General features: G+C 39.0%; 1 protein-coding gene across 1 annotated transcript in view; it reads right to left on the reverse strand.

Annotated features, from left to right (window-relative positions):
* Window positions 1-26057, reverse strand: part of DNAH10 (dynein, axonemal, heavy chain 10) — a gene marked incomplete at its 5' end in the record, with an annotated part of 55350 nt that extends 29293 nt beyond the window's left edge. The window contains 40 exon segments of the mRNA XM_008948229.1: window positions 270-392; window positions 522-657; window positions 972-1130; window positions 1299-1417; window positions 1584-1775; window positions 2437-2583; window positions 2691-2879; window positions 3436-3588; window positions 4006-4140; window positions 4434-4617; window positions 4711-4980; window positions 5474-5697; window positions 6227-6460; window positions 7234-7356; window positions 7458-7691; window positions 8120-8276; window positions 8576-8787; window positions 9462-9640; window positions 9876-9978; window positions 10054-10170; window positions 10455-10613; window positions 10766-11242; window positions 12436-12592; window positions 13474-13681; window positions 14351-14515; window positions 14913-15064; window positions 15888-16057; window positions 16688-16861; window positions 17217-17393; window positions 17999-18169; window positions 18795-18989; window positions 19736-19934; window positions 20425-20615; window positions 21191-21421; window positions 21933-22090; window positions 22410-22602; window positions 23103-23218; window positions 24085-24190; window positions 24753-24898; window positions 25953-26057. Of these exon segments, the coding sequence (XP_008946477.1) occupies window positions 270-392; window positions 522-657; window positions 972-1130; window positions 1299-1417; window positions 1584-1775; window positions 2437-2583; window positions 2691-2879; window positions 3436-3588; window positions 4006-4140; window positions 4434-4617; window positions 4711-4980; window positions 5474-5697; window positions 6227-6460; window positions 7234-7356; window positions 7458-7691; window positions 8120-8276; window positions 8576-8787; window positions 9462-9640; window positions 9876-9978; window positions 10054-10170; window positions 10455-10613; window positions 10766-11242; window positions 12436-12592; window positions 13474-13681; window positions 14351-14515; window positions 14913-15064; window positions 15888-16057; window positions 16688-16861; window positions 17217-17393; window positions 17999-18169; window positions 18795-18989; window positions 19736-19934; window positions 20425-20615; window positions 21191-21421; window positions 21933-22090; window positions 22410-22602; window positions 23103-23218; window positions 24085-24190; window positions 24753-24898; window positions 25953-26057 (7040 nt within the window).
* Window positions 26058-26349: the final 292 nt, after the last annotated feature.

The following is a 26349-nucleotide window of genomic DNA, read 5'->3' on the forward strand; positions in this document are numbered from 1 at the left end:
AATCTGAATGTAGGAAACCAGGGCCTAAGCAACCTCACTGTCAGCTCTTTGGAGATTAGGTAAAGTGACTTCTTGGTTCTTCACTTTTAAGAAATAACCAGAAGTTAGAAAAGCTGAGAACTCTCTTTAGCCCTCTGCTGCAGGCCTAGCAATTAGATTTGTTGTTGGAAAATCAGACTGCCTTTACAAAGTTTGTTGGGTTTTGTTGCAGCTGTTTACAGTTCAGTATTTAATACAAATACTTTCTGAACAAGTGCAGTATTTCCCACCTCATTTTCTCTTTCTTTGATCCACTTCTGCCAGTAGGGTTGATATCTCAGGTTTTTAGGATCTACAAAGACCATTCCACAGCGGGATACCGTGGCAGGAGATGCATACTGTAAGTCACCAACCTACAGAATATACATCCAAGATAATAATACACTTCAACAAAGAACAGTCACAGTAACTGCTTTTCAGGCATTGGAGACCCATCTGCATCTAACCCTTCCCAAGTGTTGAACAGTACAGTCATTGCTTACCTCAAACAACAAGGCACAGTGTGACTGAAGCCTAATCCGCTCCCCATTTGCCAGGGTCAATAACTTGTTGTCATCCATGACAGAATTCATGTTTTCAACCCAGAGAGCATCCACATCTCCATCAAACAGAATGTACCTGTGGATACAGAAGAAGGGGCACTAACTAATCTCTGATTTCACTAACATATTTCAGAATCCAGATGTGCCACCAAAGCTGTCAGTGCCAGCCCAGGTGTTTTGGAGCTTCCCATCCATTTTTCACAGTGGCATAGTTTCCATCCATCTCACTGAGGCTAGAAACTCACAGAAGACAGAAAGACCCCTAGACACCTTCTAAATAGAATACTTAGCATTTATTTTTTAAAATAGTGCAGTATCAATTTTTTAAAAATAAAAATGGATGTAAAACTCAGTATCTAAAAACCATCACAGTGATTTGTAGCTCTCTACCTTCTCTCTTTCTTGTCAGTAGGCCTGTTGATAGCCCGAAAAATGTTTGACAGGACTCCATCTGTCCAGTCTCGCGTGGTAGGGTCAAGGATCCCATACAGCTCAATCACACTCATAGCTTTAGGGTTCAGTGTGTAAAGCTTTGTCAATAATCCCAGCCTACAGAAGCAGCAAGAAAAGCAATATTAAAGTGACACAATACCATCTCACGTTAACCCAAGAAAATATTATGGGCCACTATTGATCTCTTCATGATTACAGAAGGCTGAATAATGCAGCCCATGCCATCTCACAACCCAATTGCCATGCATCAAATTCAGTACTCACTTGTTTTGGGCCTGGCATAAAGCATTAATGACAACTGACTTGCCACCTCCAGTAGGTCCAACTACCATTGTAGTGTGACGAGTTAACATTGTCTCATACACCTGAACTACTTTATCCACCTGAAAAATAAATATTGATTCAATAGACTGCTGTCTGTAATTCTGTGGAGAAGATCAGCAGCTGGACTATGGCAGCTAAGCTTTCCTGGAACCACTCCAGAGTGCAGCAGTGCATATCCAGCCTAATGTTTACATCAAAACCTCAAGCTATGAATATTTTTCATACCTGATCTGGTAGAACAATATAACCCCCTTCTTCCAGCACTTGTTCTACAGCATCATTAAAGTTTGGATAGCGGACTCGAGGACAATCCAGGCCAGGAAATAGGTCAGAGATTAGGCCAAGGAAGAGAGGTACATCTTCAAACACAAATTTAGGAAGATTCATATCTCGTAGAGCTCTCATCAGTACGACTTCCTAGACAAAGCACAGCAGAATCAATCTTTACTGAATAGCTAAAACACATAAACCAATCACATGGTTTATGAACATACTCAGATTCTGTAGTCCCCTCGAGAGCACCATTTAGACCCAAACTTCCTGCTAACCTGCAACCTGCATCTGTACATAACTTTATAGGAGAGTTTCCATCAGCTGTCTCCAAGATTTTAAGAAGAAATTTGAATTTCCCTGAGCAACTGGGTATCACAACCATGCACGCAGAAATATAAAATAGGTGTAAAAGAAAGCTATACAAGGCAATGCTGTATGGAAAACCTTTCCTTTGTAAGTGTTCCATACTGCTTGAGCTACACAATTAACAACTCCACAAATGAAGCACTCACTGTTCAAAAAACTGCTTTCAATATTCATCCAGAGACATTCATCTGGCTATTTGCATCCTGGACTTAACAAGAGGTAAAATACCTAATTTTCTATAGATTTACCTATTTTGACTTGAGTTCTGATGGTGACTTGCTGGAAGAGGGCAAGATGGACCTCAGTAAGAACAAACTGAACTGATAACTAACATCAATGCCCCTGTGTCCAGTGCAGACAAACTACAGCAGATGTGTAAACATATCCTTTTCCTGATGAAAAAGATGATCTGCCCAGGGTAACTAAGCAGTAAACCTACCTCACTGAGGTCTGCTGATCCTCTTTTCAGTTCTCCAGCCATCACCAACACTGACTTAAGGGCCCGCAGACCAAAATCATAATGATGTTGTTTAGAAAGCTGTTCCTTTGCCAGCTTGTACAGCACTGTCATCTTTTTGGCAAGGACCTGTTTGAGATTTAAGTAGGAGAATCACCATTGTGTAAGTTGCACCAAACACCACCCATGCATACAAAGTGTGTACGTGGGTAGGGGTAGCAGTTAGATTTTCTTACCTTTGCCATAAGGAACCCTTCAGAAAAGAGCATGATTTCACAGATTTGCTGAAGATCCGGTACAATAACAACCACAGGCCTGAACAAAGCTTTCACAGACTCAGGGAGCTCAGTCCTGCCAGCATAGCCAGGATTCATTGTAATAAAAATGCCCATTCGGCTGTCAAGGGTAATTTCCTGTCCTTCAAACTAAAGGCAGAAGAAAACATAAGAACAGTGTGTGTTTGGAATGGAAATATATAGTACTATTTGCTCAAAGAGAAAACTGTCAATGTTGGGGCTCCCACTTAGGACAACATACCAAAACATTCAGGTTTAGATAATCATCCAGATACATTCATCCCACTTTTTGTATCTTGCATATAAACATTGGGACATTTCACACTTCTTGCCGAAATTTTCTGTCTGAGGGTTTTTAATTCTGAGAGTTTTGAATTCAAACAAACACCAGTAAATAAAGACTCACAATCCACATCAAGTTGAGATATTCTGCTCCCTAATTACTACTATACTATTATCCCTTTTACTTACTACTATCCTGTTGAGCTTATTTTTATCCCACTTCACAAAGGAAGAACCTAGCAAAGGATTAGGAAATCGGCAAGGATTTATCATCTCTGAAATTGAGAGTACATAATCCAGAGTTTGAACTGTTCAGCACAAATGAATGACAGAAGAAGCAGCCCTTTGACCTAATGATGGGGTCTAACCCTGAGCACGATTACTCTTCTATTTTAATGTTTACCTGAAATGTTTTCAAGTGATTCATTAAAGCATTTCGAATAGTCTGAATCTGAGAAGAAATGACTGAAAGCACAGAAGCATCAATACGATTGAATTCATCAAAGCATCCCCATGCTCCACACTGGGCAAGACCAGAGAAAATTTTACCAACTGCCTAAAAAGAGGGACAAGAAAAGTGTCTCAGCAATGAATACATAAAACATTCAGGACTGGCAAACTTTGGAGTATGCTAAACCTCTCAATGACTGAGTAAAACCTCTGGATATTTAGATATGCAGGAGCTAGGAATCTGTCATAAGGTCTCACAATAATTACTTGCCAAGTACAGCATGCCTATGATGAGCTTAAATACATATCATATAGTCATTGTTCTCCTGCTTGAAAGCACCTGAAATTTCTTCAGGAATTTATTGAAAATATATATATTTTTTTTACTACATTTCATTATCAATCAGCATGGTATCTCTAAGGGGGGTACTTATGCAGAAGTTCAGAATATGTCCTTTTCCTTGACACTGAAAAGCAGCAGTAACTGCCACTGTATCAGAGAACACCAATCTTTAACCCTTACTTTGAAATCCATGCCTTCTCCACAGTTTGTCACTACACACAGCAAGCCCAGGGCTTTGGCCAGATCCTTGGTTGTTTCCGTTTTCCCTGTACCTGCTGGTCCTGCTGGTGCTCCTCCCAAATACATTGATAAAGCCTTTGGAGACAGACCAAAAAAAGCAAAGCAAAGCTTGGATTACATTTATATTAGTTGGGTAGCAAAATGACAAAGGAAAATTTGGGTACAAAAAGCCTTCAAATCAATCTGTGAATGCGTTCTACATTATCTTTGAGGCAATCAAGTTAGAAGGGTATAACAAACATATTAGTGTTCACATCAGCATCTAGAAGATAGAAAGTGGCAATAACACGCTGACGTGATTGCCTAGAGGTGTATTTTGAAAGGGTTGGTTAGTGACAGCCTGACTATATCTGGAATTGCACAGACACCTGTGTGAGCGTGAGGTAGATGCGGTCTGTGAGGGGGGTGATCACCAGCCGCCCGTTCAGCCCCATGTACTCGTAGCCGTAGGAGAAGGTGCCCGTGCACTGCCTGACGTGCAGCTCGTCCGGCTCTCGGTCCCAGTAAAAGCGCAGCTGGCTCTCCCACTCAAACTCCTGTGCCTGCAGAATGCTGAGCAACAGAGACTGGCTCACGTGAGGTGAAGAGATGGGAGTACACCTTGTGCACCTGGCACCTCTCAGGAGGTTGGGGGGAGGCGTTTACCTGTCTCTCACAAACGTGTCGACAATGTCTCTGGCGTGCACGTCGATGATGAGGACAGTGTTGTACTTTCTCCTGTCATTTTTGCTCAAGGGCGTTGTAATGCGGGTAACCAGCTCATCGATTTGTTTGTGCATTTTTTTAGCATAAAGCTTCATGGCCTGTTTTTCTCCTTTCTTCACTTTCTGAAAGACATCCTCCACCTCCCAAGTCCACCACACCTGATTAGCAGCCAGCACCATCATGCCTTGGTAGAGTAACATCCAATCAACTCTATGAGAAATACATATAGTGAAGGAGTTGGAGTTACTGTTTATACACAACTGACCAGTAAAAAACAAAACAAAAGCCTAAAAAAAAAGAATAAATTCCTTCTCTTTCCATAACAACTACAATACGAGCCAAACTCCACAGAGATGTACAGAATTCTATACTGCAGTGTTTCAAAAGCCTAGGAAATACTCTGATAGAAAAGCTGCCTATTCCACGTGTAAAGATTGCCAAGGGGAATTCAGTCAGAAATACATACTGTGCACACAACAGTAAAAATAACAACTTAAGGCTTAGGAAATCACATAAAATAGATATGACAATTTTTTCTGGTCAGTTTTTTACTGAATATGCATGTTTTCATATCCCTTCACATACAGAAATAAAGGCTAAATTGTGTAAAAATTTAAAAATTAAGTCTTTCTTTTTCTATATCACTACAAGCTCATAATAACAGACAAGGTACTTGTGGTATCTTTGCTACTGATTATTTTACCTGCTTCTGTCTTCACAGTATCGAAAAATAGCTTCCTTAGTAAGGAGTCTGTTTGTTTTCCTCATTTCTGCTACCACTGCTGTCATCCAGCTCTCCACTCTGCCTGCTGCAGCTACAGCCTGCCGGAATTCCATCACCTCTCCCTCTGCTGAAATCATGGCTGTAGCAATCTTCTCATCACTGTCACCATCCTGAAACCTCAGGGAGGCTATGTTATCAAACATCTGAAATGCACCACCAAAGACACTCATTGGCATTTTAGACACAAAGCTTCAAAGGCGTAAGTGTATCCAGCCCTGATTTAATCTTGAAAGACAATTTCCATGAACTCTAAAGAGAAATGGATCTGAGTCTAAGTAATCAAAGACAAATGCTGATATATAGCTCAACAGCCCAAGTGCAGAGTAAACAAATAGATGATCTGGCCCAAAAGACACTGATTTTTTTTTTCTAGAAAATAAAGATCTATCAGGAGCTACAGGACGGTTCTTAAATGATTGATCATTCTGGTGTATCATCAATTTTCCTCTACCAATGTGCCTCTACCATAACTGTTTCTGGCCAGTATGAGAGCCAGAAGAGACTATTGATCAGGTTTGATTTGACTATTCAGAAGCTTTTTCAAAATGCTGCTAGGATGCTCTTTGTATGCAATAAATATTAGTGCACCCTTAACAGCACGTACAGTATAGTCTGTTAAACTTTTTAAAGCACCTAAAAGCACAAGGCACTGTGGAAATCCAGGAATTGTACCTTTATCATGTGTTCCTGGACACAAAGGGGGTTACTGCTGCCAAGGATACTAAGCAACTCCTCATCAGATATAAAGAAAAATCTTGGGAAAGCATTTCGCTTGGAATCCAAATAATCATTCAAGCTTTTCTGACATTTTTCCAGCACATCATTTATATGATGGAGGTCTGACTTTCGATTTGGAGCTTCACAAGATGTTTTAATCGTTGGTTCTTTTACAGTTTCATCCATTATCTACACAGGGAGGAAAGAAAACACCGAACAGCAATGGATTATACTAGATCATATTTAACTAGTGACACACGCAGCACAAGCAGTATAGGTTCATACAGGAGTGAGGAGTTTGAAATCTGGTTTTCTGCTGCTACAGCACTGGATGAAAACATGAAGGCAGCAGACTTTGAAAGCTGAGAGCATAGAGATACTACTGTAAAAGCAAGTTTAAGCAAGACAAGCCTGTATCCCAAGTCATACAAGCATAAGCATACACCTGACCCTGCTGCTGTACTCCGTGGTACTTCCAGCAAAGGACAAACATCACATTTCAGAATCACAGTGCAATCTCCATTCTGCAGATGGCAAAAACAAAAGTAAGCCATGTTCCTACTGGGAGTGTATGTTCAGTGTGGAAACAGTGGCATTATACCAGGAGAGCCTTTTTAGAATGTATGTAGGTCTTCAACCTATAGAAACATATCTAAGGTTCTTATTATCATGGTACAGGTAAAAAGGTTTATCCAAGGAAAAGAAAAGGGGATTCTGCCTGCCCCGTGCTGCCAGCCAAGGATCACACCTCCATCCAGCTTAGCTAAATCAGAAGTCTTCTATGTATGGCAAGCTATGAAGTAAAACATCAGTGTTCCTGTGTTCCCCAATCTCATACATGATTCATTATAACTTACTATTCCCAGTGATATAAATGGCACAGAAGACTACAGCAACCTATGAAACTGGAAGCAAAATGCACTAAACAATTATGCTGATCACAGCTCAAGTTAGTTACTTGCCTTTTTAAACATCCTGTCTACGCTCTCAAATATTTTGGCTTCCTCTGGAAGCTGTGATCTGATATCTCCACCAATAAAGATGCTCTCCAGGTACATCCATTTTCTCTGAACCACCATCCAGATCTAAGGCACAAATGTTACCATCAAAGAAAAAAAAATACAACAGAAACCCCTGATTACAAATAATAAACATTCATGATTAAGCCCAGCATTTTTTGCCCTACCTCGATGACTTCACCAATCAATAACAGAGTTTTTTCCCAGCGGTGCACAGTTGAAAGGAAAGGACCCACAAATCGACTGCTCAAAATACTCTGAAGATTGACATTGTTGTCATCAAGAATCTCTAAAATTTCATCTACAGATCCCAGAATAAAGCCTCGCTTCTCAGTGCCTTTGAAGTATATTTGTACAGTGAATTTCAGGTGTTCCCATGTTTCTGCTATGGTCTTCACACCCTGCATTTGAGGAGAAAAAGTTGCACATTTTATTCTCCAAAAAGTATAATCTTAGCATAAAAATAAAATCAATTAATTGAGCAAAATTTGTATATAGATTTTCTAACTCTGGTTTATAAAGAAGGGTTTGTTTCAAACTATCAAGATGGAAACAGAATGAATCCTTCTTCAGATCCTTTTTCATAGGCTAGGCTTGCTCATTGCAATAACAGAAATCCAATACACTGCTGCCAAAGCCAAGACAGTCAGGATTCCGTGCTGTGTGGGAGCTCATTAACAGAGCTGCTGATTCTAGCTGCCATTAGTTACATCATGGCAGCTCCCTGAAGATGGCCAAGCTTGCTGTAATGCCAATATAAATATCTCAAATAAAACACAGACTGTTGTCATCTATGTCTTTCTAGTTTTAGTATGATTTTAAACATTACCTTCTCAATGCTAAATTCCTTAAGAGCAGATCCAACTATTTCACTGATAACATCTGAGTGTCTATGAAGTTCCATAGCAAACATATTCTCCAACGTGAATGTTTCTGTTGCCATTTCAAAACTTGTTCCTGTTCTCTCCATAAGGTCTTGCCAATGCCTGTTTTAAATTGACACATCAACAACTGTACCAGTCACCACAACACAGTAACTGTAATGTAATATTTAATAATGAAACCACATTTAGCACTCTACTGTTTAAACAAGAACTAGTATTTTGAATACATAAAGTATCCTCATCATCATAGTCACCTTGCATGCTATTACACAAGTTTATTCAGCAGAAAGTGAAGCTTCAAGTGGCAGGACATGGCATAACCCCAGTAACTGAAATTAGAAGTTCTAACAAATCAAACAAATCTATCTATAGAAAATGGATTTAAATAAATCAAAGCAAACCTTTCTCTTAAAGCTTCGTTTTTCAAATCAAGCAACAGAGGAATGGAGTCTCTAAATGCTTTCAGTTTTGTTTCCAAGTGGAAGGCCACTGCCATGCTGCGAACTTGTTTGGGCAGCTTTCGAAAGGCTTTAAGAAATCCTTCAACTCCTTCCTGAAGAACCTGGACGTTAAGGTTTACCCAGAGGGTCTGAGACCATTCCTTTTTAGCTGCCTGCCAACAAGGTCATCAGGAGGAAAAAAGTTGTATTTCCTTTTAGTTCTGACCAAAAAAAAGAAATAAAAATCTTCCCACTGCAGTAGAATCTAGAGACCCCAGTCAGGACGCAGATGTAATCGTATTAACATTTGAGAAGCAGAGGAAGACACAGATTAATGTCCAAGTCAGACTGACAGTGAAACACAACCAGTTGTATAAGAAATAATCGAAAGGAAATACAGAGAACAGAAAAAAAAGCATCCTTAAGAGCACACTTTACAGGTCATTTTAATTTTTGAAAAATAAAACTTATTAAAAAATAGTTAAGATCAATTAAAGTCTGAGATACACACTGTCACCTGTACACCTGCTATTTCCAAAAGTATTTCCACTGAAATGATCAGGAGATTTGTTCAGTAAAATGCCACCCATTAATTATTAAGCAAGACAGAGGTCTGCTCCTGTCTGGTAAGAGCATTCGTTTGGTCCACTGGGGAGATATTGTTAGTTCTGTAGTAACATAATTAAAATAATGTCATGGCGATAGTCAACTACAGGTCACAGCTTCTTTCATGCAAAGGCTTAGAACGGAGTTGATAGGAACTAGAGGACAATGCAGCCTCTTTTCTTTCTTTCTGTATGTATGTAGATATGCATGGATATCTGTGTGTACACGATGTAATACTTACCCTTTGTAGTTCATAAATTTCATAGATCTGCTTTAGACCCTTCATATCACTCTGTACTTTCATTAAGTCAGGGTACTTTGTAACTGGCAAGTCAAAAAGTTTCTCAACGTCGCACAGTTCCTGACTAATTTTTTCTAGTTTTTCCATTTCTTGTTCAAAAACAGCCATGAGTTCCAGTCCTGGGAGAGGAGAGGAATTTTTCTAGATAAACAATCCCAGGGATCATGGAGAATAAATAAGTAAGCATTTGCATATAGTCTATAGAAGTTACAGTATGAAAAATGTCACATTCCTGGTTGATCAGTTTGTATGCTAATAAGGAAAGCAAAATTTTCTTGTTTTACATAAAATTTGAAGAATTGTCCAAAGACTAATATTTTTAAGACATCACTTTACACACATTAATCCATTTACCTTTATCAAGATTTTCTCCAACAGCACCAGGCCCCTCAGTCATGAATTTATGGAAGAAGCCTTCTGTCTCTTTGCTGTAGTCCTCAATTCGTTGCTGTGTCATCTAAAGAGAACAGTGCTTAAATTATTTTCCTTCCCATTTCTAACATATTTTTGCCATATTAATTACAAATATTACCTTTGTGAATGTTCTTTTTATGCCTCCAAGGTTGTGATCAACTTCAGATGCTTCAAAGAAGAGAGTCTCCCACTTCTCCCTAATCTTGTCAGCCATCTCTTGCTCTTCTTTAGCTACCTAAAACAAAACAAGAAACATCTCTCATAAGAATTATTTAGTCACAAGAAGAAGCAAGGAATATGTGATCACAAACAAACCCAGCACTGAACTGATTTAAATCAGATTTAAATACATGCAATATGTCCATTTTGAAGCAGAGGTACTGTTCTGAGAAGGGTACTAGACAGTCTCCAGACATCAGCAATACTGTGATTCTGTAAAATGAAACATTTGTTCATTTAAATCTGGGGCACTTGTGCCCCTGGCTCAAATCTGAAATGTTTTATGATGCATGCACTTACTGGAATATTGTACATTGCAAGAGTTCGGTATCTCTCCCAGATGTCCAAATATTTCAGTTCCACCTTGAGGGACATGCCCCTGATCTCTGCAATTGTGCCAAGGACAATTCTGAGATCTTCCAAGGAATCAGGAGGTATCTTAAGGTTCCTTGATAATCTCTGTAAAAAGTAAAAATCATTTTCAGAAGCAACACTGACAAGGTAATCAAGCAGAATTATGAGGAGTCAAAGACAAAACACAAATAAATAACATGTAGATTCATTTTCAGTCTCTGTGATAAAGATAACAAAACCAAACTGAAAACACCTACCTGAATCTCCTCCTGAAGACTGAAAAGTTCCTCTCTTGCAGACGCATGAAGCAACTTTCCAAGTGAAGTCACCCAGCCTCTAGCATTCTCCTGCACTGTGTAGGCTAGAGGAGCCAGCTGAAGCCTGATAAACTGCTCATCTTTAATCAAGGGCTGTTGAGTCACTTCTTGAGCTACCTTTGTATAGAACTGCAACTCTTCATCAAAGGTGACACAGGCAGGCTTTTCTGAAGCTAATCTCTCCAAGACTGTGCCTTTGTCTGATTTCCACAGTAGGTGGTACCTCTCCCATTGGTTCAAATACTTGCTGAGAGAAGCCAGGGCTTTGTGGACATTCTGAGTGATGAGAACAACCTGTCTGTTTATCAGAGGGTTCTGGGAGATGTCACTATAAAAGCTGAAAATGATAACTTCATCTTCCTTGACACGCTGAGGAGGGCACTCAATGCATGTACCATGCATCCATCGTACGAAGTGCTAGAGTTGTCAAGACAGGTTGAAAAACAGTTACTTTGTAGAGAGACATTTTAGTTAAATCATTCATGAAATTATAGAATCATTTCAGTTCAAAAAGACCTTTAAGATCATCGAATCCAGCTGCAAACCTAACACTGCCAAGTCCACCACTAAGCCATGTTCCTCAGCACCACATCTACATGCCTTTTAAATACCTCCAGGGCTGGTGATTCCACCACTTCCCTGGGCAGCCTGTTCCAATGCTTGACAACGTTTTCTGTGAAGAAATTCACCATTATTTAGGAGACTCAAATCACCTGTTTTTCTGACAGCAAGAAAAGAGGTTACATTTCCCCATAAATGTGAGAGAAGAGTTAATTTCATCCTAACAAAACCTTTCTGTGCATTACTCAGTCTGTTTTTAAAATCTCCATAGAGCAATAACACAGCATGACACAGAGAAATAGGTATTAGATGAAACAGGCTGGATGCAGCAGTGGAGCAGAACAGCAAATCTGAGCATAGGAAGGAGACTTAATCTACATTTATTAATTTCAGGGGATATCTGGAATCATTTCTCCATCAGCACAAGGCAGGAACACTGTCACAATATTTGGCTTCTTTTCTAGAAAGCAGCTCAACATGAACATACATAGGCAGGGAAATAATGCTAGATCTCTGACAGCAAGCTAGGTACTTCATGTGCTGTAAACCCACTGTCCTAGATGTGTCCTAGATGCCTTCCTCTGTCCTAGATGTCCTTCTCCCTACATTTTCTGAGCAGTTTTTCTGCTGCTTTTGAGGAGAGCTGTAATACAGAGAAGGCCACTCACATCCTGTATTCCACCAGCTTATTCATACATCAGAAAGCAACATCTGCAGTGCCATCTGGAAAGTGTTTCCTTCTGATGTATGCTGATTTATAGAACTAAATCATGTCCTTCCACTGGCAAAACTGCTGAAAAGCAACAAATAATTTTGCCTGAGTAACAATGGCATGAAGCTTTACAGCAGGTTTTTTTTCTCCTTTGTCAGCAGTTTGTAAAATTAGGACAGTCTGTAAAATTAGAACAAGGTACTGGATATTTTGATTTCTAGATAAAGCAATATGAATCTTCCCTTTGACACTTAGGCTTCTCCAAACATAAAGCAAGATCAATTCATTATAATCACAAGTAAGTGCCAGCAACAAGTATATCTTTATCAAAAATCACCTTGGTGACCTCAATACAGTCTCGGATACATTGTGCAGTCATTTTCTCAATCTCACTGGCATCAGGTTGCAAGATTATCTCAGGAACAGACAAAATTGCTTCTGTTTGGAACAGTGGCACATTTGCAAGAAGAGCAGCATTAAAAGCTTGCAAATTCCTAGGAAAGGAAAAAAATGTTGTCAAAGATTGTAATGACCAGATGCTGCCCCTCCCTGGAAATGCTCAACAGTAACTGCAGTTACCAGGTACCTGCCTAGGTATGTAAGCAGACCTGTCCAAAGGCAGCTACTGCCAGCTGGAAACACTGATATGTATCAGAGCAAAAATGTCCCACTAATACTGATTTAATGCAAAATCTAGACAAGCTAAATGAAGCTACTGGAAGGAATGAATGAGGATACCCCAGTGCAAAAGGACCCCAAGAATGTGGTCAACTCCACTTCAAGAGTCCTGCCAAGAATGTGCAGTGAACTCAGCTGAGCATGGACCAGATTACAAAGATACAGATCATGAGAAGAAGAGATGGCTGGGAAGCCTTTATAAGCCTACAATGCTTTCTTGTAATAATAGCTTGCTTATAACAGAAGCTTTTATAAGGTCTTGCTACAGGAAACTCCTTGGCCCCAGCTGCTGCAGAACAAGGAAAGTAAAATCCAACAAAATTCTGTTCTTTTAGTGGTGTCCCCTGCATCACAGGGATGTGTCAGGCATCCAGACACCCAATTTTCAAAACTGTATTATTTAGTAAAACAAAACCTTGATTTTAAAAATAAGCCAAGGATATTCAGCTGCACACACTGCAGAAAATATATCTTATTTCTCTCTTCTCTAAGAAGACGCCTATATCCATCTTCTCAGAATTTGGGTTTCTCCTGTACCTTGTTATCAGTTCTCCATTATTCACAGAAAAAAAAACAGTACAGATACAAATGTGTCTCAAACTGCAAATCACTGAGGTGTTCAGAGTACCAGAACACAAACTGATCAACACTTGAAGATGAAAGACTGAAAAGCCATGAAAGCAAACCATTGACTTACTTCACAATTAACTGTGTCAACACCTGATAAATCCTATTTTCCCAGTATGCATAATAGGAAGTTAATTTTGGAGATTTGCCACTGTTTGTATTGGCAACTTGTCTTTCCACTTTTATTAGCAATTGTGGGATTGCAGAATAGTTTCTAACCATGCGTGCCACATCTTTTGCTCTTTCACACTTAACATACTCAAAAAATTCTTCCACTTCTGCAAAAGATATAAAAAATAGCTTTATTAACTGCAAGAGACCAAGTAAACTTGCATCCTGGAATAATTAGCTGCATTTTATTTGTGAACATGAAATTGGTCTTGTATATTGACAAAAATATATTTACATATTAATGCTAAATTTATTAATATTTCAGCCCTCTGATTTTATATGGATTCAATTATTTAACAGCAACCATTAGATGTGAAAGTAACCTTTTTAAGACTTATAAAGCATTGAAAGATATTTGATCCATCACCCACTGACTCCATTGACAGGGAGACTGGGAGACAACCACCTCACTGCAGTTTCCATCTGAGGAAAACAGTTCAGTTCAGACAGCCCAGGAGGGAGCTGGCCCTCCATGCAGACTCCAGCTCTAGGACTATGCTACTGCATACAAGGATGGGATAGGAAAGAAAAGGAAAACTAGAAGGAAAGTCATCAAAAGCCAGGCAGACACAAGTCAAATGTACTCATCCCTGTGTGTTTCTCTTTGGACACCATGAGCTCTAGAATACTGAAGTTCTGCTTGTGCTTCTGTTACACCATGAAATACTACTGGAACTAGTTTTGGCAACAATTAAAGATCTTAGCAACCAGAAATGCAAAGTAGCAGAGCAAAATAAAACATCACAGAGCTTGGAAATGAAAACATAAAGACTTACTAGGAAGTTCACCACCACTTTTTAAAAGTGGAAACTTAAAGAGATTTGTTGATTCTATGAACAGAAGTTTGCTGCTTATATCTTCAGAATTACGACGAATCAGATGGACAATTGATTCAAACTTCCTGATGGCTTGTGTACATTGGACAATAAAGTCACCAATACCTTGAAATAAATCACAATCATTTGTGGGGGTTTTATTTTAACAAATATTTCATCAACATATCAAAATTGCCACAATGAGATGTGTTTTATCTCTGAGAATGAATGGAGGCTCTGCAGAAAGACAGATCAGACGACTTCTCAGCCAATCCTTCATCTAGCTCCCTTACAGCTGTTATCTAGGGCTCTCTATCCATTTCCACTTAGTTTTAAATACAATAAAAATATAAGAAGTATCCTCCTGGATCAATGTCTAACCTACTGGCTCTGACTGTGGCAACAGGATGTACCATTTAGGGATACACTGCTGTCATATGACAGAAGTAAGAGTGCAGAACTGAAGAGGCTTTTTAACTGAAAATCAGTACCTAGGGCCATTTTAAAACAGTATCTCTATTACCTAAGCAGTTCCAACTGAGTCTTCTGTGCCCTGATTTGAATACTCTCCAGAGTTCCTGAATATAGTCATCAAGAAGTTTGGTTTCTGCTTCATTCAGCGTCCCCACTAATTTGTGATAGCGATCCAGGATTTTTTTCAGTCTGTTTGTATACCTAAGGAGTGTAAGAAACACAACAAAACCAAAACATAAAAATAATTTTCTGGAAATACAGCTCTGAACTCAGACCAAAGAGCAGATCACTTTCATCATTCCATTCAGACTTGCAGATAAAGCAAAATTTGCTTTAATTTCATATGGCTCCAATAGTAGCTAGACAAACCTCTCCTGCCCCAACTCAGAAAAAGTTTTCAAGACAGCCACAGTTTGAAGCACATACATGAACTCAGAAGGTGAATCTTAAAATCTTATCAATCAGCACACTTTTGTGTTAAATACCTGTCATAATTTGGGCAAAAGTGACTTATGCAAAGCTGCACAAGAAGAAACCTCTCCTGCCCCAACTCAGAAAAAGTTTTTAAGACAGCCACAGTTTGAAGCACATACGTGAACTCAGAAGGTGAATCTTAAAATCCTATCAGCACACTTCTGTGCTAAATACCTGTGATAATTTGGGCAAAAGTGACTTATGCAAAGCTGCACAAGAAGAAAGTGCCAGTGAGCTTAAATGCGAGATGAAATCTAAATGGCACTAATAATGCATTGCAAAACAAATTACTTCCTTTGTTTTTTTTCTCAGATTTGATGAGATGTTCATTTGAGTGACATAGTCCTACAGGGTGAAAGATGCAGACAGTGCCAGAGAAAAGTTAATTAGTGCAACATGGCCATTAGTAATTTTACCCTTTTAAAAAAAACAAGTCACTAAGAGCTCTCATATTTCCAAGATTTGATGACTCAGGGCCCATTGTTTGGAGTGAAATCACTTGAGGCACTGCTGTGTGAGCAAATGTCTGCATGTGAGCAGATATTCTTACCTAAGATATCTGCCTTCCTGTAAGGCCACATATCTTGCTGTTTCTGGGACTGGAAACCCGAGTTGTTCCATGTACTTTGTTTCAGTTATAATCTCTTGGAGTAGGGGAGAAAAATTCACTATGAAGCAGACACTTTCCTTTGTGGTGAGAGGCTCCTCTGTAACAGAGCCCTACAGCACAGGAAAGAGCAGCAGGAAGGAGAGGAACACCAAACCATTAAAATGCAAGGCAAGGGTTAGCTCTTAGAGACATCTGGTAAGGCACTAGATAAAAGAACAGCTTGTGGAAATGACTTTAAAATTCAACAGCAGCCTCAGCATTCTAGTTTCAGAAATTATATACAAGTACCTCTTCACTGAAAGCTGATGACAAGAAACAAACCAAATCATCTCTGGTTACATACTGCTGGGAGCAATTACAACAGAAAACCCTGTGGAAGTTCATAGTCAGACAGAAGTTTATTTAGAACAGGATTCTGCATGTCTGCTGGGAAACTACCTCTACCTAACTTGAATCTCAAGTTTTGTTGTAACAGGCCAAAAATGTTGCACTAGCCCCCCCAGATTATCAGGAATTACATCACAGAACACACAGAGAAACAACATTCATCCATTTGCCAGATCGTTCAGCAACTGCATCTCATGAAGGACCAAAACTAGTTCTGAGCTCTAGAATTTTCAAAATTTTCCTTTCAAAAACTGTGTTTAAAATATTATTCTTAGAACAATCTCACTGGCCACTAGATAGATCTCAGATCTTCTCCAAAGAGAATTCTGGTATATGATTCTCCTACACCTCACCTTCTCAGAAGTCTCTGCATTAGCATGGGTTGCAGACCCACCAGTGATGACAGTTAGCAGAGTGTTTCTTAATAACAGAGGGAGCATCTGTTCTGTCTCATCTCTCCACCGATGGTATTTTTGATCTTCATACTCCTTCATGCTCTTGGCCACTTGAAGATATAGTTGTTTTACCTAGAATGGAAAAGTCTAGATAACTCAGTTTAAAGACCATGAGAAATGTTTAACTAACCTGTATCAATATGGTGTCTCAATATGGCTTCTATCTTTTATTAGACAAGAGGGTAAGTAATGCCTTGTAATTAATGCAGGCAAAGGAGAATTTTGGCTCTTGAATTCTGTCATTGATTCTGTCACTGTCTCTCTGGGAAACAGCAGGAAGGTCCCACTCAGCTTTTCACATCAAATATGGCTGGCTGTGTGCAAAGACATTCTTGGAACTCACCTCACACAGGAGCACTCTTTACTTCTTTAGAAGAAGGGTATGAAGAAAGTATTTCTTAATGAAATATCAAAAGAATAAACATACTTCCTTTCCATGTTCACTAGTAAGCAACTCCTTCTCTTCTTGAAATCTGATGATAGTGTGTTTGATCCGATGGAAAAGAGATCGGGACCAGTATATTGCTCCAGCCACTGGAGGATAGTTCTTGTACAGAGGTGGATCCTTGAGGTTCTGAACAAAGATTTCCTTAATATTTTCAACCTAGAAGAGAATAAAATATTGCAAAGAATAATTTCTCCACTTGTTTGTCCATTATCAATATCTAACCTGCTACACAGCACAAGCTGAATGCAGCAACAGGATAAAAACCAGTATTTTTTTCCCCTGCATCTCTTGTTTGTATTAATTGCATTACAGAGAATGTCTCCCCTTCTGTATCTTGCAATCTTGTGCAGCTGCTCTTGGGGCAGTGTTTTCTCTAAGAGTGCATTTTCTCATTAAAGTCAACGCTCTTTGAAATATCAAGAAAAATGCTATGACATGAAAGGCTTTCCAGCATTCAGGCTTCAATTCTTTCTGCTTTCATGGTCGATCTCCAACACCTTTGGGTCATACCATGAACTTGTCTATCACAAGGAGGCTGTGGTGTGTGAAAGACAGTTTCTCAGGAAGGACCACTGTTGAACTATTGTTCACAAGCTGAAGGAACAGCCACAAGCCTCCAATAAATAATAATAATAAATAAATAATACCAATAAAGGTATTTTGGCATATACACAGACTTCAGATTTTTCACGTATACACAGACTTCAGATTTTTCACTTGGTATCTTCACAGACTATGTCAGAAATCCTTAAATTAAATACCTCTTTACAGTATTGGTCCAAAATATCATTGAACTTCATCATCATCTTCTTATTGATGGCTTCACGAGAGCGGATGTGTCTGAAGTTTAACAGCAAGTCAAATGCAGCTTCTGCTGATCGAAGGGTCTTAAAAGATTCATCGATAAATTTTTTGGTCTCTTCTTCAATAGCCTAAACAAAGGAAGAAGGCCAAGAAATCCTATCACCTAGAGATTCTTGCAAAACCAGGAAAGGCAGGCAAAACAAAAATAGTTTTTTATATTAGTGGCCAAACATATTTTTACTATTTTTTCTCTTGTCAATGGATAACAAACTGATGGCTTCCCAGTAAGCTGCAAGGAAATTAATGTTAATTAATGTGTCTGCTGAGCAGTTAGATAAATCACAGAAAACACTGTAACAATTTGACCTGTGTGAGTATTCATAGCTGGGGGGTGAAGGACTGAATTAATCCAGAGAAGGAAGTTTTACTACTTTGTAGGACATGATTGAGACATGTCAGCACAGGTACAGGGAGGTCACATGTTGCCTCTATTGATACTCTAGTGACTCCACCAATGAACAAAAACTTTGCTTCACCATTTTCAACATACAGTGAAACTAAAAAAAAAACCCTTGGAAACAGAATACTGCCTTTAAAAATTGGTCAAGTTCCTCACATCTTCATTTACATATTTATTCATATACTCTTTTCTTTTGCAAACTGCAGCTTTATTTAAATGAAAATGTTGACATTCTGGAAGGAATTTGTATATAGGAAGTAAGGGGGGGAGAGATCACAGCATATAGTACTTACTGAAACTTCTGCTTTAAATTCTTCCATAATTAATTTCCAATCATGTGCACTTTCAGTGCTAAAAGGGTCAAAAGTCAGTTCTTCCATAGCACTAGTTAGTTCATTTACTCCTCTCACTAGGTCATCAACACGCTTTGGATTCCCTGTGACAACTTTCAGTTCAGGACCAAATACATTGTGAAACTCTTCAATGACCTGTTCATTCAGAAGAAGGTGCCAGAAAGCTTTATTTTTAATGTTGGGGTTTTTTTTTCTGTCATTTAACACATCTTTCTGATATTATTTTCTTTAAAAATATAAAACCAGCTCAGACAAAGATTCATACTGTGATTCACATTCCATGTATTTCTATACAAGACACTAAGTAGATTTATGGAAAAAAAAATCCAAAACACTCTACAGGTCCAACATTTCTGTTGTTAAAACACAAGTTATGATTCCTTTTTATTCCACTTCTCACGTATGCAGTTTTACATCACAGTCTATAGCATCTGGCCATTGATGGACCAATTATATTATTAGTTACCCTGACTTAAATTAACCTAAACATAGCACCTCTCACATTCGTGTGTCATCCTGCAATTGATAACCATTTCATATGCAGTCAAATTTGATAATACAGTATACTTAAATGGTTATTTTACCTAAAATTGTATCATTAAGCTAGCAACCCATGGAAACTGCAGATTTGTGAGAGAGTCATTGCAAGTCTGCATGCTGACAACAGCAGTGGACACAGTAATACCTTTCCTCAGCCAGTACCTTGAGCAGTTACTTGTCTCAAGCATGAAACTGGAATCAAAGGCACTGCTCAGGTCTTAAACACAAATCCACTCACAAAACTAAAGGCTGTTAACATTTCAACAACTACAGTACAAAAGAATCTCCTCTACAGCATAAGACACTGATCTCATAATCTCTTTATTTGTCTGTATTACTACCTGCAAAACATCATACAGATCTTGACAGACTGAAGCCATATAATCCGTTTTTTCAAATAAACGTTTTTGGTCAAATTCCAAGTGATTCTCTCCTCCTGATGCTTCAATTTGGGCACGAACATTAAAGTAACATTTCTTCCACTGTTCAAGAGTGCTTTTGGCTTCTGCTATTTTCTTTTTTGCAGCAGCTCTATCCTCTCTATTAATCAAATTGAAACAGTTAAGTGCTATAGATAGAAAGGTTATGGATAGAAAATTATAGCTCAACTGCATTAACATACCCTGGCTTAGCAGCTTTTAATTATATAAGTTCTAGGCAAAACTTAAAACTGTGAGGTCTTAACTTTCAATGTGACTGATTTCAGAAGGAGATATTATTTCAGGACTGATTTTGATTGTATTTATGCCACTTTTAAACTACTACAATTCTATTTCGTTTATTGATTTATGTCCTTTCAAGACAAAAGAGGACAAGCATCTTTTCTTCAGGCCTGATTCAGTAATCTATGAATTATTTTTAAAAGATATATTTACAAAATAAAATGAATTCTATTTGACCTTCTAATACAACTTCAGAGAGTGAAAAATCCTGAAACCTACCTGAAGAAACTGTTATCTACTGCACTTCATGTAAACCAAGAAAAGCTTTTCATAAGCACAGCCTAGTTAAACAGGAATCCAGCACTTACTGAAACAGTGTGTGCAAATCCACAGCTCTGTACACTCTTGTGGCAATCTCCCATGCAATTTGTTCCATGAGGGGCACCATCCACTCCTCCTTGTTGTAATGCCCTGAGATAATCCACACCATCATCAGGGCATTCAGCAGCAAAGGAATTGTGTCCAAGACAACACTAAACCCAGTGGAATATGTTAAATTCTGTTAAACGTATTAAAAATAGTGTGAATAGGACAGCATGAAAATATACAGATATATATTTTATAAATTATTATCTGTTTTATAGACACCTGAAATTAAGAAAGTCTGTGACATCATTAAATACCCCAGTCAAGGAAACACCTAAACAACACACATGGTTAAGCACCTATTGCTCCAAACGCTTTTTAGGTCCTGTCTCAGAACATTCTCTTTTTGGTAAAAGTTATCCCAAGACTGCTTTAGGCTCAACCCTTTATTTGGATATTTGGATGATCTTCAATAAAACTTAAAAGCTCAGATATCAGTTGTAATCAGTGATAGAAGCTACCTCAAAAATGGAGGAAAGAAATCTTTGTTTTCCCCAATTCACCCACACTATTGAATTCTCTCAAGGCTGTGATTTACAACAACTGTAACTCAAATAAAATAAGCAAGCTTTCATGTTATTAAATATAAAAAAGCTAGAGTATTTCTTTACTGCTGATAAAAAGCCAAAAATAAACAAGAGGTGACTATATCAATAGAGAAACCAAACCATAGTTAAAACTTGACAAAGTTTTCCTAAGGATAAGTACCTTCAAATGGTGTTCCAGAGCTGAAATAAACTTAACATTATCTACAGCTTCTACATGATGTTTTCTGAGGTCACTTAAAGCTATCTGTAGATCTCCAATATGCTCAGATTCAGCTTCCTGTAATATTTCCAAGACTTTTTGCATTTCTGGAAGTTTTGTCTGTTCAGTAAGAGCACTTAGAGCATTGTTTCTGTCACGCCAGAAGTCAACTTCTGCAAGTGGACCATGACCCTACAAGTCATGTGGAATAAAAGAAATGTTCTAAATTACCATTACACATAAGTGAAAATCTATAACCAGGACTATATTTGTTCCTTCTTTCCAATGCACTCTGTGGTGAGAAAAACCTGGTATGATTCAACTACGCAAAAAAAAAACAGAGAGAAGATCCTTGAAATCAAAAACTATGGTCATCTATTTAAAAAAAATAATCACTGCACATTTTAATATTTCATGGCTCTTTAGAAGAGTGCAGATAACAAAATGGCCTTAGTTTTCCACAGCTAGCCTGTGGGGGTAGGCTCTGCAGTGAGTTACTTTATATTCTATTTATATTCTATTCCCAGAGTCACACAGTTCCTCACTACTTTTCTTCTACTTACATCAATTAGTAAATGGCTTTCCAATAATCAAACATGAAGATGGGTTAAAAATGAGCACAAGCCATTCAAAGAGATTCTTGTGGGGAAATGAAGTAATGTCTCCAAGAAAAAAAGAAATTTGGTGTTGTAGGCAACATTACCTCTGGGACCTTCTTCAGTTGTCCCTCTAGAGCTGTGGATATTAATTTCTGCCAGGTTATTGCACAATTTTCCAGAGCTTCAACCACTTCTGGAACTGTGGCAAGAACAGTTGCTTCTCCATCTAGATTTATAGTTGGCATCTCCAGTTTAATATCTCCTAGATTGGAAGGAAAGGCACAGAGAATTAACTGTCTTCTTCCATCAGTAACATCACTGGAATGGCTTATGTCTTCCACCTTGCTAGCTACTTGAAGACAGGTGACATACCACCTGCTCTGCCTGTTCCAGAATATGGCAAAATGCATCCAGTTCCTTGACAGTTAGCAGAGTGCAAAGATACATTCCTCCAATGAGGCCTGGAGCTTCCCCAGATGCTGCACATATCTGTTATTCTACATAAAGCCATTCCTAGGTGACCCTCTTTCTACTGGCACCTACTCTAAACACCACAGTGCTGGCATAGGCAGAACACTTGCCACCTCTTTATTGTATAATCTGCTGAGTAACACTCCAGAATTTTTGCTTGTTCACTTGAGTCTTACTCCTCATCTGAATTTTACCATATTCCACAGGCTCTTCTTTCTTTTCTGCAAGCTCAGACTCAGGTAAACTCCTTTTTTCAGAATCTGTATTTTCACCATCTGGATGAAAGGAAGCTTCCTCAGTCTGCTGCTGACCAGAGGAGAGAGCTGGTGAAAAGGCCTGGAATTCAAACAGGTACCAGAGATTAGAGGGTTCATATTAAAATAGAAACTATCACAAGCCAGTGTTGCTTAAACAGTGGATATGTTGTTAAAAAATTGAATTTAAGTGCATCTCCTTCCTTTTCACCTCTTTAGCATCATTCTCTCTGCCTCATGTTCTGCAGGGGAACAGCTCCAGCTCCTGCTTTTACAAAAGTCTTTCAGCACAAAAATAAAGGTGCCTGGTGTCACACTCTGAGATGTTTCTCATATAGGGCCAGGCAATGCCATAATGCCTGTCTCCACATCTTTACAAAACTTTGCAAAATTTTAAACAAAAAATTTATTTTGACATACAAAGGACACTCATTAAATTAAATATTAGTATTTTTTATGCATTGTCCATGTGGTCAGCAGAATACCAAACAGGCAAATCACCCCTAGAAACACTCAGGACTGGGTATGTAAAACTTTTATCATGTTTACCTGTGAGATGGCATCCTTTAGCATCAAAAGAGTGTCATCTGTCAGTATACCAGACTGTATCACTTGAGGAAGAACTTCATCAGCTTCAGTCAGGTCACCAGGTTCAGTAACTCTTTCTAAACAACATACAAACAATTAGTATGAAGCTGATTATTTGGTAGAGAAAGCATAAAGTCCTTTCCATAATAAGTTAAACTCCAATAAAACTGACCAGGTTTGTAATGAACTAGGTTTGATGCAAGTTAACTTTCAAAACTAGTCCTGGTTTTAACAGTGGAAATGCTTTTTTCAAAAGGGCAGAAAAATACTTCCGTGTCATCATCTGACTGATTGTGAAATCTTCACAATCCAGCCTTATAATTAGGAAATGGTTTTCTGTTCAAACAAAAGAGTGGCTTTGATTTGAACTCCTGTTCTACAGACAGACTAGGAAAATCTTCCACAGAGCTGCCCTAAAATAACTGGTGATACTTCATGGACATAGCTGTGGAAATATGTTTGCTTTAGTGTAGCTGCTTCCTATGGGGCTAGAGGTAGATACTGAGATCTGATTGTTACCAGACCCAGAGCTACTCCAGATTCTGAATAAAACATGCTGCTGTTGTGTATCATAGTTTGAGTGAGGTCAGGAAGTCTGGTGCTTATCACCACCCTATGGTCTAACTTTCACATACAGCTCCTCATCCTCAAAACTCTTCACACAGTTTTGGCAGTTGTATTAACTAAATCCCTTCAGTTCCTCTGAGTGCAGCATGAAAGCTTCTTCCTTGCTGATAAAATGGAGAAGATATGTAACCTTCCATAAATTTCATATGAAAAACATCCCTGATTCCTGGCTCTACTCTGAGAGTTCTCCTACCCAGTTAATTATGTTGGATATGCAATACCCTGAGTTCCATTCACTATCACCTTTCCTCAGTGTGAAGTTCTGTTTAATGCAAAGACTGAAAATGCTGAGCCTGCACTTATTCAGGGCACATACCTCTGGAGTCTCTCAGAAAATATACAGTAAGATCTGATACAAATTCATCAGGAATTTCATCAAGTGCCACATACAAACACACTTTGTCAGCTTTCTGTTCTTGTAGCTGAAAGAGAAAATAAAAAGGAAGCATGATTATTACTGTTTGCTGCCACATTTACTAACAAAAAGTATTTGCCTGCTGTGAGCAGCAGGGCAGAATCTGTAGTTTAACTCCATTATCTTCATATTGCTCTCCAAGTAAACTACTAACATAAATAAAATGTTAAAAAATCACTCTGATAACTAACTAACTACATAAAAGACTTGAGGTACAAAAGCCTTTGTTCACTGTTCCTTACATGCTCCTCTCATGCAAGTTTTTTTTTTTATAAGTAGCTCTGGGAATAGTTAATGCAATACCCAAGTAACTCACTGCTGCATTCTCTCACCAAAAGTCAGCATTTTGCCACCTAAATTACCTTTGTAACCTCTCATCTGTCAGTGTCAGAGGCTAGGGCAGACACTACAGGCCACTGGTTCTGAATGGAAATTCCTCTTCTTACGTGCTCTGGACTGCACCTCCTTAATTTGCCTACCAGTTTCACTGAAACTTTTGCAACAGGAGGACACCACCTTTTAATCCACAAAAAAAAAACCAAAAAAAACAGTGAATACCACAGACTTACCTGTGGTGTGTGTTCCCCATTATCAGTAGTAAATCTTTGCTCCAGTTTATTCAATTCAGACCCACTAGAGAGAGTGTCTATGTGCTCTGACACACTTTCATTGTCTGCAGATTGCAGAGGAGGTGTCTTGCTTTTCTGAGTCAGCCCTAAGAAAGAACACCACAAGAGCACACGATCAATGAACAGGTACTCCATGTGTATAAAATGGATCCTTCCAATTTTCTTCTCAAATTAAATGACTGAGAAAGTGGCAAGTTGAATTGTATCATTCCTTTAGTCTGCTTACACCCACACTAGGTTTCAGCAGTTAAATTTCATGGTCCTATTTTTATTTCACACTATGAACAAAATTCTCTTATGGATATAAAATACCAGGCCATGAATCTGCTTCTGCAAGTAACAGCTCCAGAAGCTTGGGGGAGTTACAAAGATATTAACAGCAGAGAAGGGAATAGAATCTCTGAGCCATGGAAATTCATTGCTCTCTTCTAACATTACTTCTATCCTTTTTCCTTTATTTTTTCACAATTTTTTGTGAAAGGCCTCTCTGCAATACTGTCATTAAAGTATGGGACCAATCTTAACTCCAGCAGTTAAGACAGTTAAGCAGTTATAACAGCACTAAAAGATGTCACCAAGACAGAAGATCTGTGTCTGCAGGTTGATTTTTTTTCATCCCCACTTCTTTCTTTCCATCTGCTTGGAAAAGATGAAAGTGCTAAACTAGGATAGGTTTCTTTCAAAGGAGCATCCTGAGGCAGAAGGTCTTGAGGAAACATTAATTAGCCACATGGCCCAGGGCACTATCCACAAAATCAGATCTACTTTCCTGAGAAAAGGAGCTGTTGATGTTACAGATCCTAGTAACAAGTGCTAGGACAAGAGGAAACGGCCTGAAGTTGTGCCAGCGGAGGTCTAGATTGGATATTAGGAAAAATTTTTTCACTGAAAAAGGTTGTCAAGCCCTGGAACAGGCTGCCCAGGGAAGCGGTGGAGTCACCATCCCTGTAGATATTTAAAAGGCATGTAGGGGAACACAGTTTAGTGGTGAGCTTAGTGTCAGGTTAATAGTTGGACTCGATGCTATTAAAGGTCTTTTCCAACCAAAACAATTCTACAGTTCTATGTTAGCTAGTCCCACCTAAGCCCAATGGCAGCATGGCCTGCAATGACTACACTTTGGCCACTCAAGCCACCTACTTCCTTCTGATGCCACAGAGGAGCCTGCTTCAGTCAACTGCTCAGGAATATCTGGGCCTTCCTCCTCCTCCTGCTTGTCTGCAAACTCATCTGTGCCACCTGTAACTGCACAGACACAAAATGGGAGGAAAGCAGGGGAGGATGGCCCAAGTCCCACCAAGGTGCAACCAGAGAGAAGGGTCTGGAAATGGATGGGATTGAAGGGGTTCAGGAGGACTGGACACGGGATGGAGAGGCAGGGAGGGGGTAAGGACGGGGTCAGGGCATGATGACATGGGTAACGGGGTAGGACTGGGCCGATGGGCCGAGCAGGGGCCCAAGGGAGGGCAAACAGGGAGCTGGGGAGGGAAGGTCGGGGCTGGGGGCCCAGCTGGGCGGGCCGGGCCCTCACCCGCTG

This window comes from Merops nubicus, unplaced genomic scaffold (assembly GCF_000691845.1).
Source record: "Merops nubicus isolate BGI_N331 unplaced genomic scaffold, ASM69184v1 scaffold19669, whole genome shotgun sequence".
NCBI classification, from domain to species: domain Eukaryota; kingdom Metazoa; phylum Chordata; class Aves; order Coraciiformes; family Meropidae; genus Merops; species Merops nubicus.